We start from the raw sequence: 16,981 nt of genomic DNA, 5'->3' as shown, positions 1-16,981 counted from the left end.
TGTAGCATTCTCACCTCTGAGCTAGAAAGTTGCAGGCTCAGGTCCTAGTCTACGATCTGAGTCCATAATCCAGGCCGACACTCCAGTGCAGTACTGATGAATCACTGCTTTTGTGTAGCTGCCGTCCTTCTGATAAGATGTTAAATGGAGACCCCCATCAACTTATGGTTTAGGTGGACATTAAAGTTCTCACAGCACTGTTTGAAGAAAAGCAAGGGGGTTCTCTTGATGTCCTGGCCAACATTCCTCCCTCAATCAACACCATAAGAAAAAAAACAAAGTAATCGATCATTTATCTCATTGATGTTTGTGGGACTCTCCTGTGTGTATAATGACTACTGCAACACATAAAACAGTCACTGCTGTTCTACTACTACTACCACCACTACCACCACCACCACTACAACAACAACAACAACAACATGCATTTATATAGCGCCTTTAATGTAGTAAAACGTCCCCAGGCGCTTCACAGGAGCGTAATCAGACAAAATTTGACACCAAGCCACATAAGGAGATATTAGGAAAGGTGACCAAAAGCTTGGTCAAAGAGTTGGTTTTAATGGGCATCTTAAAGGGGAGAGAGGTAGAGAGATTTAGGGAGGGAATTCCAGAACTTAGGGCCTAGACAACTGAAGTTCAAAGTGACTAGTTATATGTGACGTTCTTAGAAATGTTTGTAAGAGACATGTTGGGGGGGATTTTAACCTCCCACAATGGGCGAGAGAGGGTCAGAGGAGGGGGTTAAAAATTAAAAACAGAGCAGTTGGGGGCCTGATTTAAATTTAACGCTGGTCGGGGGGATTTCCCAGGGCTCGGGAAACCTGGCAGCTAAATGGAGACGGGAACAGCCGAATCAACTGGGTAAGTGCTTTTTATAGCACTGCTTGTGAGCCAGGAGGAGCAGGAGTGCTCTCCCCAGACCCCCAAGCAAACCTTCTGCCGCAATTGGCCAACCACCCCCCGATCCCCTCAAAACCCACGATCCTGAGCCTTAAGCCCCGAGATGTTTCCCTCCCGCCCGATTGCCGGTCCAACCCTTCTGCCCCACGATGTTTCTCGGTTGCCGGCTGCGGCCTTCCGCCACAGGCTTTCCCACCCGGCAGCCGGTCGGCCTGTCAATCTGGCAGGCTGCCAGGTGGGAAACGGAATTAAAAAATGATAGTAAGGTCCTGCCGTTAAATTCAGCAGGACCTCCGCCTTCCTGGGATTTTCAGATTCTTCCCTCCCCCGCTCCCTCCCTGCCTATATCGGGGCCATTAAGTTTTGTATAAAATGCATTCTCTCATAAAGCCCTGAGTTCCAATTGAGTATTTTTTGTGTATTCACATGTGTTTCACTGTCATTACGAGTCTGTGATCTGATTTGCTCTTTTTGGCTGTAAATCTCACTCCTAACATTACCACAGTGTTGACACTTTTGACCTTCAGGTTTCTGAGGTTTGTTTTGCTGCTGATGAAAATTCACTGAAAACTTTAATCTCCACATCATGAGTCAAAGAAGTAAGTGGAAAGAAACAGACTTTAAAATCTGACATTTCCTGTCCTGGTTATATTTTTAGGAACTTTCTGGGCACCTCACTCAAAACTCAGTCCAAAACAGCACCTTACGGCAAATACCAACCTTATCTGGCCTTGTCATCAACACCAAACCATGACAGTCTGTGGGGAACATTTAGCTACAAGGCACAAATCTTTTAATGACACAAAATGAATCAACCTAGTATTGACTACACGTAAGAAAGCTACAAACATTGATGTAATTCGATTAGCAAAGAGACTACAATTTGGGTTTCATCAAATAAATTGATTTACAGAGAGCAAAAGCTGGTTTCAGTTCAAACAGCACCCTCTGCTGACACATTTCCATGTCTACAGCAGCAGACCAAGACTTTGTTGACTTAGGTTGCTAATAGTAACCAAGTTATAAAACTTTTGCTCCAAGCTTCAGCTGCTGGCCTTCAGTGGACCTCTTGTGATATTGGTATAAAACCGGGGAATGCCTTCAAAGAAGAAAACCTCTGTGAAGAAAAAGAAGGAAAGAGGCACTAAAAGGCCTCAAAAAACTTCAGAGATTAACAAGACTATTCCCGATCCCATTAAACCTGATTACGTGCCCCCCCCACCTGCTATACTGGGGGAGAAGGTAAGACTGTTTATAATCCTGTTCATGTTAAAATCCAGACTCGTCAGAGTTGATCTGAGAATTTTTGGGGAATGCTCAGTGAGATTAGTCGTGGTAGTTTCTCAGTCCCATGTGCCTCTTTTCATCTACTCTATTGTGTCTGTTGCATGAACATTAAAATGTGTGGCTGAGGACAATATGTCTCTTTATGTCTATTGCTTGTTTTTCTTCTTTCATTTCTTCAGTGTCTTCCCTTGTCTATTTTATTTATTTATTACTTTCTTTTCCTCTCCAGTTCTTTCCCCTCCTTTCCTCTTCTAATAATGTTACTCCCTTACTGGGTTATGGTCCCATAGACACCAACTACTGCCCCATCCCCATTGGTAAGTCACCAAGTGGCCCTTATTCTCATGTGAGCCTGATCACCAGGTGATGGTGATAATAACCAAAATAATAAGAGGATTAAGATATTGCTAGTTGTGAAGCACACGCTGGTTGGTGTTAAAGTACGTGTGAGTGTGTGTGTATGTCTGTGAGCGCACGTATATGCTTATGTGTCTTTGAGCATGTATATGTGTATGTGTGTGTGTGTGTGAGCGTGTGTATATGTGTATGTGAATGTGAATGTGTCAGTGAGTGTGTGTGTGTGTATGTGTGTGTGCGTGTTTTTGTGTGGGTCTATGATTCTCCCACGGGGATAACGGAGCTGGATTTAGTTGTGTAAACACCGGGACCCAGCATTGAGGTGCCAAAATTCAAACAAAAAAGCTTCTTTAAGGCACTTCTACTTAGCAGTTCCAATTTTGGGAGAGTGCACCAGAACAGCCTCCTGTTACCTCCCTCCGCCTCCCCACCCTCTACATACCCACATGCTGTTGTTCTCCATTAGACATTGGACAGAGGTGGAGGCAGTGAATTTGGCCACAGTTAACACGACCCAAGAAGTAGTGAGTCTCCTCTACTACTAGAACGAGGTCAGTCAATGCTTTTCTATTCAGTGTTGATGGTATCCTGCACTTGAGGCCTTGACTTTTCACCTTGGCTTCTGAGTTAAAAAACAGGATGAGGCTGAGGGCATCAAAGACTTTGAGTCACTCACAGTGTGCTTATAGAAACCATGGGCTAGAAATTGGGCCGTGTAGCGCCTGTTGTTTCAGCGCTATGTGGCCTCCCAGAGTTCCAAAATGGTGTCCAGAATGTGCAGGCACGCATCTTGCATTAAGTGCGTCGGATGCCATCTTGGTAAAGGATTTCGCGCACGTGCAGATAACGAACGCCGACAGCATGTAAAGTAGGGAGACTATGCGTTAGATCAGTGTGCAACGCTGATTTAAAGTGATAGACACATTTTGGCAGGGATAGGAGCAATTAAGACATGCATGCTGACACCATCTGCAGCACGTGAGTCAGAAAAGATTGTGGGATGAGGGAGATGTGGGAAACGAGAAGGAGCATTATATATGCAGAGACCCCCTTCGTTGGAACCTCCAGCGCCGCCAGTGGCCATGGCTGCAACGACAGTCCGGCCAATGATCTGCAGCACTGTCTCCTCCAGGGGGGTGAGGAGGTGTAGGCGTGCCTGTGCTCCCTCGGGTCTTTCGGTCTGCCAGTTGTTACGCGCCACCTTCTCCCGCAAGACAGAGGGAAGTGTGTCAGTTAGTGTCCTGCAATGCAGTTGGGTGATGTGCCTGTCACGGACGAATAGCTGCCAGTATGTGTGACCTGTGAGTGGTGGGTGTGTGGATTGCAAGTATGCTACTACACGAAGGTGAGATGCAGCATGCAAAGTGCAGCGTTGCGTAGAGATGGGCAGCGTTTGTTGGTGGGTGATGGGGGTGGGAGAAGGTGTCGTGCGTGAAGCAGTGGTGCAGTTGATAGGATGTGCCACTTGACGCTTGCATTCACTCACCTTGACCACTCGTGTCAAATCATTGAACTTTTTCCTGCAGCATCCACATGTGCGGTGCAGTGTCCTGGTATTCACCTCCTGGGCCACTGCCTCCGCAGCTGGTGTCTGGAGGGTCTCCTGCCACCCTGCAGGTACAGGATGGCTCTCTGTTCATTCCACTAAGGCCTCCAGTGCGTCGTCGGAGAACCTTGGTGCTCACTCTCTTGCTGGTCCAGCCATTCTGCCTGCCACCTTGCACTGCTTTCATTGACAGTGCGCCTCCCCTTTAAGAGGTGCAGGCTGCCTTTAACTAGTGCTGGCCATGCCCCATTTCGGGCCTCCTGCTTGTGTGTGCAGCCTCTCAACAAGGTGGGTAGCGCTGGCTGCACATAGAAATCATGTTAATGACCAGGCAGCACAAATCTCACGTGCTGCCTCCATCAGAAGCACCGGGCGTGGGGTTAATCGCTGACACCGATGCCCGTGCCCAGATTCGGGGGTTATCGAGTTTAACCCCCCCACGAATCCTTTATGTCCTATCAGTTTCTCTTGAGTAATTTTGTCTTTTTTTATTGAGGCCTATAATAGTTTTTTATGCCCTCCATTCCTGATTCATGCTCAGGTAGACAGGTGGCCGTCCTTAATTTGCAATCCTGGACTCAGTGTTGGGAGACTATCGAACTGAAGGGGGGATATTCCTCAATATCTACACACAAGCACTTTCCAGCATGAGTCAAACTGCATAGTGATCAGGAGTGAGAATCCTTGTGGACCTTTCCCACTCCCTAACTCAGGAGTACTGAACCCTCCTATAGCACCCCTGCTGCTGTCCAGGCTGAGAGCAACTAACTCTCCGCAGACCAGGAATTGAACAGAAGAACATACGAAATAGGAGCAGGAGTAGACCATAGGGCTGCTCGAGCCTGCGCCGCCATTCAATAAGATCATGGCTGATCTCCAACCTAAACTCCACTTTCCCGTCTGATCCCCATATGCCTTGATGCCCCTAGAGTCCAAAAATCGAATCGATCTCAGTCTTGAATATACTCAACAACTGAGCATCCACAGCCCCCTGGGGTAGAGAATTCCAAATATTCACGAGACTATGTCTCCTAGTTCTAGACTCTTCAGCCAGGGGAAACATCCTCTCAGCATCTACCCTCTCAGAATCTTATATGTTGCAATGAGATCACCTCTCATTCTTCTAAACTCCAGAGAACATAGGCCCATTCTACTCAATCTCTCCTCATAGGACAACCCTCTCATCTCAGGAATTAATCCAGTGAACCATCGTTGCACCGCCTCTAAGGCAATTATATCCTTCCTTAGGTAAGGAGACCAAAACTACACACAGTACTCCAGGTGTGGTCTCATCAAAGCCCTGTACAATTGCAGCAAGACTTTCTTACTCTTGTACTCCAACCTCATTGCAATAAAGGCCAACATACCATTTGCCTTTCTAATTGCTTGCTGTACCTGCATGTTAACTTTCTGTGATTCATGTACAAGGACACCCAAATTCCTCTGAACACCAACATTTAATAGTTTCTCACCATTTAAAAAATATTCTGTTTTTCTATTTTTCCTACCAAAGTGAATAACCTCACATTTCCCCACATTATACTCCATCTGCCACCTTCTTGCCCACACACTTAATTTGTCGATATCCCTTTGTAGATTCTTTGCATCCTGTTCACAGCTTACTTTCCACCTAGCTTTGTATCGTTGCAAACTTGGATACATTACACTCGGTCTCTTCATCTAAGTCATTAATATAGATTGTAAATAGCTGAGGCCCCAGCACCGATCCCTGTGGCACCCCATTAGTTACAAACTGCCAATCTGAAAATGACCTGTTTATTCCTACTCTCTGTTTTCTGTCCGTTAACCAATCCTCAACCTATGCTAATATATTACCCCCAATCCCATGAGCCCTAATCTTGTGTAACAACCTCTTATGTGGCACCTTATCAAATGCCTTTTGAAAATCCAAATATATTACATCCACTGGTTCCCCCTTATTTACCCTGCTAGTTACATCCTCAAAAAACTAATAGATTTGTCAAATATGATTTCCCTTTCATAAAACTGTGTTGACTCTGCCTAATCATATTGATGGTGAATCCTTCTCTGCTGTCCATATCCTAACTCGCTCCAAGTCCCGTTCAGCCATCACCCCTGTGTCCGCTGATCAATATTGGCTCCCGGTCCACCAACGCCTCGCATTTAAAGTTCTCATCCTTGTGTACAAATCCCTCCATGGCCTCGCCCCTCCCTATCTCTGTAACCTCCTCCAGCCCTAAAACCCTCCGAGATTTCTGCATTCCTCCAATTCTGGCCTCTTGCGCATCCTCAACTTTCTTTGCCCTACCATTGCCAGCCGGGCTTTCAGCTGTCTAGGCCCTAAGCTCTGGAATTCCCTCCCTAAACCTCTCAGCCTCTCTACCTCTCTCACCTCCTTAAAGATGCTCCTTATAACCTACCTCTGTGACCAAGTTTTTGGTCATCTGTCCTAATGTCACCTTCATTAGGTGTCCATTTTTGTTTGATTGCGCTCCTGTGAAGCTCCTTGGGACATTTTACTACAGTAAAGGCGCTATATAAATTCAAGTTGTTGCTGTTCTGTGGTTCAGTGCCTCAATAGATGGTGCCTTTAGCCTCTGAACCATTGGGGAGCTTTGGAGATCTGTGACCTCTTCAATTTTCTTTCCCCTGCAGCTACTGGCTGTTCTTCAGGACTGGAAAGTTGAAAGGCAGGAAGTGACTGGGGGAAAGCTGTCTGACAAAATCCACCAGGAGCTGACGACCCAGGACATCAGGGATCTCAGGGTGGTGTTTGACGCCACTGACACAAGTAACACGGGGTGAGCGTGAAAGGAAACTGCTTTTACACCACAGGATTCACATAAAAAGCAACTCACTGGAAGTCTGAAACAAAAACAGAAAACGGTGGAAATACACAGCAAGCCAGTCAGCACCTGTGGAGAAAGAAGGTTAATGTTTTGGCCAGAACCCATCTTTGGATCTTGTAGTTTTTGTTTTTAATATACCACAGGGCTTGGTGTCGGAATGAACTGGCAATCGTGCTATATTAAGAACAGAATGAATACACCAGAATAATGTGCACTACAAGAAACAAAAGCTTGGGATGAGATGGTAACACTGTGCATGCTAACGCTTAGTGTAATGGAGTGAATGGACTCAAGTTCTGGTCATGCTCACTTCCTGGTTTCTGCTGTGTTGAGCATGGATTTGCTGTGCAGGGGATGGGAGGGGGGGGAATCAGAGGTGAAAGCCCCACAACCGACCAAACCCAAGAGCATCCCCTTAACTGGGCAAATATCCCGTTGCCTACCTGGGCAGCCAGTGAGTAGGCTGTGTACCCAGGTTGTGGGCTGCACAGTTATCACACCAGTGGGTTGAAGAAGGGGATAAAATTTGAGGAGTAACAGGTGGAAAAACACTCCAGTTAAAGAATTCAACAAAATTAATCTGAAATTTATTCTCTCGATCACTACACTCCTGAGCCCATGTTGTGGTGAAGGGGTTGCTAATGCCACTGTGACTAGCAGGAACTGTATTCTTAAGCAGGTAAGCTGTTTCAAGCATTCTTTTAAAGGGACGACAAACCTTTCACCCTCTGGGAGTGGTCATTCCTGCAAATAAGGGGGGTCTTCATGCTTATTGCTAATGCAGAACACAAATGAACAATTTTGATAAATTCTAATTAAGCAGCACATATTGAAAATGCACACTGCAACCAAGTACAGTCAGTAACTCATGGGATTCAATTTATTTAACATAAAAAAATGCTTCAAGTGTGTTCATCACCTGTTTTTACTCAGGTATCTTAATCCAAGTGAGGTTTATACAGCACTGCGGACCCTGGGGTTTAGTGTCAGCCATCAGGAACTGAGGAAAACGCTGAGGAACTTGGGACAGTCGAAAGAAGAGTAAGTGTAGTTAATAACAGGGCCGGATTCCATTGTAATGCCCAGGATTGTTTTATTTGATGCCTCACCAACAATATAATTGTTTGTCAGTACTCTTCATATTACACAATCCCTTCAATCCTGCTGGGTTGTACCTGTTTCCATTCTATTTTCTCTTTTGTCCTGTTTTACTCTATCATGTTCCTAAAAGTGTTGACCTCTGCTGAGGGGGGAGGCCTCTGCTGGTGGGGGGGAGGGGGGAAGTAAACATAGGAACATAGGAAACATAGGAACAGGAGTAGGCCATTCAGCTCCTCGTGCCTGCTCCGCCATTTGATAAGATCATGGCTGATCTGTGATCTAGCTCCATATACCTGCCTTTGGCCCATATCCCTTAATACCTTTGGTTGCCAAAAAGGTATCTATCTCACATTTAAATTTAGCAATTGAGCTAGTATCAATTGCCATTTGCGGAAGAGAGTTCCAAACTTCTACCACCCTTTGTGTGTAGAAATGTTTTCTAATCTCACTCCTGAAAGGTCTGGCTCTAATTTTTAGACTGTGCCCCCTACTCCTAGAATCCCCAACCAGCGGAAATAGTTTCTCTCTATCCGTTCCCCTTGATATCTTATAAACTTCGATCAGATCACCCCTTAACCTTCTAAACTCTGGAGAATACAACCCCAATTTGTGTAATCTCTCCTCGTAACTTAACCCTTGAAGTCCGGGTATCATTCTAGTAAACCTACGCTGCACTCCCTCCAAGGCCAATATGTCCTTCTGAAGGTGCGGTGCCCAGAACTGCTCACAGTACTCCAGGTGTGGTCTAACCAGGGTTTTGTATAGCTGCAGCATAACTTCTGCCCCCTTGTACTCCAGTCCTTTAGATATAAAGGCCAGCATTCCATTAGCCTTATTGATTATTTTCTGCACCTGTTCATGACACTTCAATGATCTATGTACCTGAACCCCTAAGTCCCTTTGGACATCCACTGTTTTTAACTTTTTACATTTTAGAAAGTACCCTGTTCTATCCTTTTTTCATCCAAAGTGGATGACCTCACATTTGTCTACATTGAATTCCATTTGCCACAGTTTTGCCCATTCACCTAATCTATCAATATCGCTTTGTAATTTTATGTTTCCATCTACACTGCTTACAATGCCACCAATCTTTGTGTCATCAGCAAACTTAGATATGAGACTTTCTATGCCTTCATCTAAGTCGTTAATAAATATTGTGAATAATTGAGGCCCCTGCGGGACTCCACTAGTCACATCCTGCCAATGTGAATACTTACCCATTATTCTGTCGCCTTTCGCTCAGCCAATTTCCTAACCAAGTCCGTACTTTTCCCTCGATTCCATGGGCTTCTAACTTAGCTAACAGTCTCTTATGTGGGACCTTATCAAATGCCTTCTGGAAGTCCATATAAATAACATCCATTGACATTCCCCTGTCCACTACTTTAGTCACCTCTTCAAAAAATTCAATCAGTTTTGTCAGGCACGACCTACCTTTCACAAATCCATGCTGGCTCTCTCTGATTAACTGAAAATTTTCGAGGTGTTCAGTCACCCTATCCTTAATTATAGACTCCAGCAATTTCCCCAAAACTGATGTTAGGCTAACTGGTCTATAATTTCCCAGTTTCCCTCTCTCTCCTTTCTTAAAAAGCGGAGTGACATGTGCAATTTTCCGATCTAGAGGGACAGTTCCTGAATCTAGAGAACTTTGAAAGATTAGAGGTGGGGGTGGTTCATTGAGCACTGGCAGGGGCCCTCACCCACAAATCTATTCTTCATGTGAGATCCCAGACAGTGAGCACTAGCAGATTACCTGGCTGTAGGGATTCTCATTGACAAGTCCAATCCTGTCCTTCCATGATGTCCAGTGCACTTTCCAGCAGAAGCAGATGGGTACCACTCAGGAGCCGAACCCTGGCTGATTATTCCCCTTCAGAGCCCAGAGGTACTTGGGCCAACTGTAGTGCCTCACCATCACTTTGTCTGATATGAGCACAGAGGGGGGGCAAATCTTGGACCTTCCAGGCCTGCCTGTTCCAGCACACATTTATTAAGAAAACAGGGATGCCTGTAGCTTCCAATGCCCTTGTCTATGATGAAAGGTTTAATTGCCTTTGTCTTGTTTTAGGTTCACTTTTCTTAGTTTAATTTTTTGGTGAATTTTTGTGGTGGAACTGAGTGTGTGAGTGTTGGAGAATGGAAAACGTTCCCACTCTCTGAATTTTGTGTTTTCCGCAGGAACGTGAGTTTCTGTGCTTTCCTTCAGATTGTAATGGAGCGTCAGGGAGATGCGAGAGACACTTACGAAGAGATTAAACAGGGATTCAGTCTCTTTGACTGTGGTGAGTAATATTAGGCTAACTTTCAAAATCGAAGCAGGGGTTATCATTAGACAACCAACCCATGGGTATAACAAGGCACTGCATTGCAGAGTGATAGGAGGGCATAGGCCTGCATTGCTACCCAGTCTCAGCAGGTCCAGGGTAGAGGAAAGTCGCTCTCTCAAAGTAAAGGAAGTGGGGGTGCAGGCATTGCAGACCAAGCCCTCTTCCTGTGTCTCTAAGTGGCCAATTACAGAACAGCACTGACAGATGCCTCAGAGTTGGTCTCACACTCTCACCACAAAATTGGCTTGGGCTGGAAAGACAAGGGTGAGATCTAAAAAGGGAGAGAAAAGTAATTAACATTTGCGTAGGGGGCTATTTCCTCAAAACTTTGCTCAAGCTTTGCCAAAATATCTCTACTTTCTCTTCAGTTACTTAGGCACAACATTTGCAGCCAAGAGAACAGAAGGCCTGGAATCATAGAATTTTACAGCACAGAATGAGGCCACTCAGCCCATCCTCCCTGCATGGTTCTCTGAAAGAGTTATCCATTTAGTCCCATTTCACTGCCCTTTCCCCATACACTTTTAATTTTTTTTTCTTTTTCAAATATTTATCCAATTCACTTTCAAAAATTCCACTACCACCATCATTTCTGACAGAAATGTGACATGTCCTCACAATCCTTAGCTAAAAAAAAAATCTTCTAACCTATCCCTTTGCCCTTTTGGTGATGATTGTAAATTTATGCCCTCTAGTTCCCAACTCCACCTTGCCTCTTCCAGTGTGCAAGGGGCTCAGAGTTCTGTGAGAACCATTCAAGAAAAGGGGTTGGGGGACATGGTGAGAAGGCAGATAGGTAGGGCTGAGATCAAGGGACAGGCTCGCTAGATCTAGTGGCTTTTTGCTGTCCCTAAAAATTCTTGCGTCCTTATGAACGAGACTCCCTGAGATCTTCCTTCCTCTGTCAGGAGGTTGTTGTCCTTTTTCATGGTAGCAAAGGGAGGGGGGGGTCAGAATTCAGCGGGGCCGGGGAACATACTTACGCTCCACCTCTCCCTGGTCGTGCATATTGGTGCTCCAAAGCAATGTGCATCCCCAAGATTTGTTCTAATCTTCAAACTTAAATCAACTGAATTGACAATAGGACCTTCTTCCATTTTTTAAAGTAACATATGGGAATATATTTGTGCAGTGGAATGTTGGTTAGACCACTCCAAATTTTGATCATGGTTCCGACATTGTCCATGGAAATCCTTCTATTGCTCTCCTGAAGGCAGTCACCCAAATTGTGTTACGGTTCTATTGGAATGCACCTTTGCCAAGTGGCCATTTTTCATTATATAAGCTTAGACAGTAAGCCAACAGATCGTTGAACTCTGTGCGTTTGCATGCGTTTCTGTCTGTTGGTGGGGGATGGACAGTATTGTTCAGTCCGGTCCTCACAGAAAGAATCATAGAAAGGTTACAGCACGGAAGGAGGCCATTCGGCCCACCGAGTCCTTGCCGGCTCTATGCAAGAGCAATCCAGCTAGTCCCAATCCCCCGCCCCATCCCCGTTTACTTTTTTACTTTCAAGTACTTATCCAGTTCCTTTTTAAAAGCCACAATTGAATCTGCCTCAACCACCCCCTCTGGCAGTGCATTCCAGATCCTAACCACTCGCTGTGTAAAAAAGTTTTTTTTCATGTCACCTTTGGTACTTTTGCCAATCACCTTAAATCTATATCCTCTGGTTCTTGACCCTACAGCCAATGGAAACAGTTTCTCTCTATCGAGTCTATCTAGACCCTTCATGATTTTGAATACCTCTATCAAATCTCCTCTCAATCTTCTTTGTTTCAAGGAGAACAACCCCAGCTTCTCCAGTCTATCCATGTAACTAAAGGCCCTCATCCCTGGAATCATTCTAGTAAATCTCTTCTGCACACTTTCTAAGGCTTTCGCATCTTTCCTAAAGTGCGGTACCCAGAACTGGACACAATATTCCAGTTGTGGTCAAACCATTGTTTTATAAAGGTTCATCATGACTTCCTTGCTTTTGTACTCTATGCCTCTATTTATAAAGCCCAGCAACAGCACTGAATGATGATCAGAAGCAAGAGTCCCAGTGGATTTCGTGTTCCTACCCAGCCCATCGATACTCATTGTACCTCTATTGCTGCCCAGGCTGAGGTCAGCTAAACACAACTGAAGCCAGGAGTCAAACTCACAACCATCCTGATCTGTAGTCTGGAAATTCTTGACTTTTGCCAGGAGATTGGGAACTCACTTCCTTTCCAGCCACCTTGTGCTTCATGTGAACTTCCTTACCTGGTTGCCTGCTGCTATTGTGCTTTACTTCATTTTACAATTAAATACAATGCGAATCGGGTGTTACTGAGGAACATGTGAAATTGCTGATTTCTTGCATTACACATGCAGTGTGCTAAACTGTCCCATTTCATATAGGCATTAAAGTCCTCACCAACATTTTAACCTCTCCCTTTCCACAGGCTTTGTTCCCACTCCTTTTAAGACTGCCCCGAGCCTTAAAAACCCCACTCTCGACCCCTTTATTCCTGAAAACTACCATACTATCTCTAACATGACCTTTCTCTCCAAGGATCTTGAATGAATGGGTCATTGATTCTCAACCATGTGCTCACCTCACCCATTTCCTCTTTAAGTATCTCCAGATGAGGCAGCATCTGGTAACTCAGGTGCTTCCAACAAGCCCACATCACCGAGACAGCTCTGCTCCATGTTTGTTCATCCCCAAGATGAGCAATGTATTTCACATTTAGTCGGTCGTGAAGATTATCTTCCAAAACATGACCAACCTACTCCCCTACCTCACCCCCTCTGCTGACACAGCTCTCATCCAGGCTGCAACATCTCAAGGATTGATTTTTCCAATGCTCTCACCAGCATCTAGCCTTCACAAGCATTGTCTAATTTAAAATTCATCACCCCTGTCTCCACCCAGCTCCCTGTGCCCCAGGAAGTTAATATCAAAATCATTTTCAGATCTTACTTGGGTAATCTTCTCCAGCCAAATGGCTCTGCTCATAGCCTCCGTTCTTCTGAGTCTGGATCATTGCTTGTGACTCCACTCCCTCCAGTGTACCATTGGAGACCCCTCTCCATTGGAAATCACTCCAAATACTACAATTTTGCATAAAAAGTCCTGGTGGCAGTTTCTGAGCAGATCTAGAGCAACAAATTATCTGCTACAAAACAAATCTCTTGTCCTCTCATGTGAACTAGACAGCACCTGTGAAATAAAAATGAGAAAAACACAAATCAAAAAGAAAAACAGATTTATTAGCATCTTTATGCAAGTCTGTAAATGTGATTGCTTGCAGATGGTGATGGAAAGATAACCTTCGACAATCTCAAAGAAGCTTGCAAGTCTGCTGGTGTCTACTTCTCACACCAAGATTTGCGGGAGATGATCAAAGAAGTGGACACTAATGGTGATGGTACAGTGGACATGGAAGAGTTCATTGATCTCATGCTACAGACCAACTTGTTTTAATTGACCAGATACCTCAATCTGTTAGCAGTGTCATTCCTATCCATATTTTAATCATTTCTCTCTGTACCTAGTCAAACCTACCTCATCGTACTTAATCCACATGAGGATGGATCGGAAAGAATATAATTGTAAACAGGCAATGGCATTAGACCCTACACAGCATCTATTTTTGGTTGATCCCATCACCAACCCACTATATGAAATCCCTCTCTCTCTAGGAAAATATCAAATTGCCCCTGGAATGTATATGATCTGCTTCAATGATTTTCCATGGTAAACATTTCTACAACCCTATGACCCTTTGAGTGAAAAAAGATCCACATTTATATAGTGCCTTTTACGACTTCAGGATGTCCCAAAGCACTTTACAGCCAATGAAGTACTTTTGAAGTGTAGTCACTGTTGCAATGTAAGAAACTCAGTAGCCAATTTGCACACAAGGTCCCACAAACAGCAATGTGATTAATGACCAGATAATCTGTTTTTTAGTGATGTTGGTTGAGAGATAAATATTGGCCAGGTCACCGGGGAGAACTCCCCTGTTGTTCTTCGAAATAGTGCCATGGGATCTTTTACAACCACCTGAGAGGACAGACAGGGCCAGGTTTTAACGTCTCATCTGAAAGACGGCACCTCTGACAAAAACCCATTCAAGTTCTTTCGTGCTTTTAAATAACATACATGCCAACCGTTTGTGCTTGTTGTGAATGGTCAGTGTTTGAGACCTGGTCCATGTGCCCACATTCACAGATGAAAATTAATACAGACCGAGCTCCTCTCCCCTCAACAATATTCCTAACTGAATCCTGCTGCTATTTGAAGTGTCCTTGGCAGCTGGAAACTGTTAGCAGCAATTCTCAACAAAACAGGAATTCCCGCCGACAGCATGCGATGGCCGAAATCACTTCAAGTAGCAGCAGGACTTGGGTAGGAGTTACACTGAAGAGATAATTTGAAGAGAGAAGGAAGGAAGGGGAAATGAAAGATGGGAAGATGGGAAGAAACCATGATCAGTCCTTTGAGGAGGAGAGGAAGGAGAGTTCCAGCATTAACTGGACCCCAGGAGGGAGCAGGAACTGATGGGACACGGAAGGAGATTGCCAGTTTGAATAGGGGGTGAAGAAGAGTACTAGTTTGAACTGAGTTGAAGGGGAGAATGACGGTTGAGATAACTTTTTGGGAAAGGTTTGTTTGGTACATTGAAACTGAAATGTCACTTTATTTTTGTTTGTTTTTAATATTAAAAATCTGTCACTTGTAAATTATAAAAGTGCTTAAAATTAATCAGGATGCAGCATTTATAATGTAAAAATTCAATATTTTCTGGGAGACCAAGTCCCTAGGCCTCCCTATAATGCAGCATCAATTGGTGTGTGTGTGTGTGTGTGTGTGTGTGTGTGTGTGTGGGGAAGGCAAGCCACATTTGGAAGGAAGGTGCACCATGCTAAATTTGCGGCCTACAGGCCCATCCGGAATGATCCCAATGATCAATAAGACTGGGCTCAAATCCAATGCAATGTCCATAGTCATTGTAGATTCCAAAATACCAGAACGTGCGCCAAATAAAAGTGTCAGAAATCTAAATTTACTGGGGAGATAAGCCTGCAGGCTCCCCCTTGGAAAATAGGTTATGGGGTTGAATTTCCTTGGAGCTACTCCCACTCCTCTGTGGCAGAAACTCCCTTTACGTATTTAACTTACGCTGAAGTTACGATGGCAGAGCAGCAGACGTCCCAAGGAAATTCAGGCGTATGTCTCTAACATTTGTATTTCCACTTCAAGCTTTCATCTAATTATGTTTTTTGTCCCCTCCAATATCAGCAAAGGAACATTCGGTGCACCTACAATTTAAGTTACAAGCCCATGTAACTTTTTTTTTTAACATGTCATAGGCAGCTTTTTTGGAGGTTGTGTTAGGTTGGTATGTATGAGGTAATTAGTTTTTAAACTTTTTGTCCCCTGATGTTTGAACTCTTCTTCATAGTCAGTAATTTGCTTGGATCGACTGTCTCAATTCCCTTCAGTTTCAGAAGACTATTTCAACTGTGCTGGTCAAGAAGAAATGGTTTTGATTGAGTTTGAAGTAGACCGATAGAAAAAAGGGTAAACTTAAGTCACACTTGCCAAGTAGTTGGCAGTAGGAAAACAAGGAAGAACCATAAAAGAGGGTTAAAGGATTATACCACCATATTATCAATGTATTTTGAGTCTTGAGGTTGCAATTCCTGTATTTTCCTGCGCTGGGGGAACTGTTGCTTTGGGATTTAAATATGTTATATGTACACCATTGAGAATCTAGATTTGACCATTCACACCACCATCGTGGAGTCAGTGCCAAACTATTCTGCTTCACACTGACGCTACAGTTACAGCCTGAATCTGAAGTCAGAGTGCAACCTGATACCAGAGCAAAATGGAACAAGACTCCTTGCAAGAGGGAATCTCACTCCACTTCATTTTAGAGTCAGATCAAGCCTAAACCCCTGATTTAGGCTCCAAAGTTTAGTGTCATTGCAAAACCAAAATTGCTTTGCACCTATGCTAACCACGTGATGTAACTGCACTCAGAGTCACACACAAGCTCAACACCAATTTGTCACTGCTCAAGACTGCCCTTACCCAAAGGTACAACAAGAACTTGACTGCCTCACCCAATGATGCTGTGGCTTCTGTTAGCTCCATGAAGTGGCAATGCCAATAAAATATTGTCTATGATTTTGTGACCAGCCCACCCAGTAACTCTGCCAGTGTGATATGAGATGGAGCAAGAGAATAAATTTGTTACGTCTAGACTGTATGTTCCTGTTAAATAAATAGATTGTAAGCTCACTGAAACTAATCAATGATGGGTCAAATGACCTATTTCCATGATACTGTATGAAATGTCTAATGCTGACTTAAATTACAAGATACAAGGAACCTGATGCTAGCAGTGCAACTATATTATTTTGGAGGCATTTATAAATCAGGGCCATTAGGCTCTCTACAATTAAGTAATATTCCTTTTACATTAGAAATGAGTCCCAGGAGAATGACCCCAACATAATTTCCAAGCACTGTTCTCATTTATATTGTCATCGAACACCTTTCAGCCTGTTGAGATGGAGTTGGATAACAGGGACCTGTTCACAGTAGGGTGTGGAGTAGGGATCATAGTATCATAATA

The 16,981-nt window shown here is 44.2% G+C and overlaps 1 protein-coding gene across 1 annotated transcript; it reads left to right on the top strand.

The window, feature by feature from the left end:
* Positions 1–1,944: 1,944 nt before the first annotated feature.
* LOC137301189 (uncharacterized) lies at positions 1,945–16,634 on the top strand. Its single transcript, XM_067970649.1, has 5 exons — positions 1,945–2,145; positions 6,731–6,876; positions 7,858–7,965; positions 10,210–10,313; positions 13,643–16,634. Exons 1-5 carry the CDS (start codon positions 1,999–2,001, stop codon positions 13,813–13,815), a joined length of 678 nt encoding a protein of 225 aa, XP_067826750.1. The 5' UTR covers positions 1,945–1,998; the 3' UTR covers positions 13,816–16,634.
* The last annotated feature ends 347 nt before the right edge of the window (positions 16,635–16,981 follow it).

This window comes from Heptranchias perlo, chromosome 32 (genome assembly GCF_035084215.1).
Source record: "Heptranchias perlo isolate sHepPer1 chromosome 32, sHepPer1.hap1, whole genome shotgun sequence".
Classification (NCBI taxonomy): domain Eukaryota; kingdom Metazoa; phylum Chordata; class Chondrichthyes; order Hexanchiformes; family Hexanchidae; genus Heptranchias; species Heptranchias perlo.
The sequence above is the reverse complement of the archived record's forward strand: the minus strand, read 5'-3'. Positions and strand labels throughout refer to the sequence as shown.

What these genes read in the sequence shown, in the direction of transcription:
- LOC137301189 (XM_067970649.1), top strand. Translation starts at nt 1,999, where the DNA reads ATGCCTTCAAAGAAGAAAACCTCTGTGAAGAAAAAGAAGGAAAGAGGC. An exon ending in TTGGGACAGTCGAAAGAAGA is followed by an intron (nt 7,966 to 10,209) that starts GTAAGTGTAGTT and finishes TGTTTTCCGCAG; the next exon opens with GAACGTGAGTTTCTGTGCTT. An exon ending in ATTCAGTCTCTTTGACTGTG is followed by an intron (nt 10,314 to 13,642) that starts GTGAGTAATATT and finishes GATTGCTTGCAG; the next exon opens with ATGGTGATGGAAAGATAACC.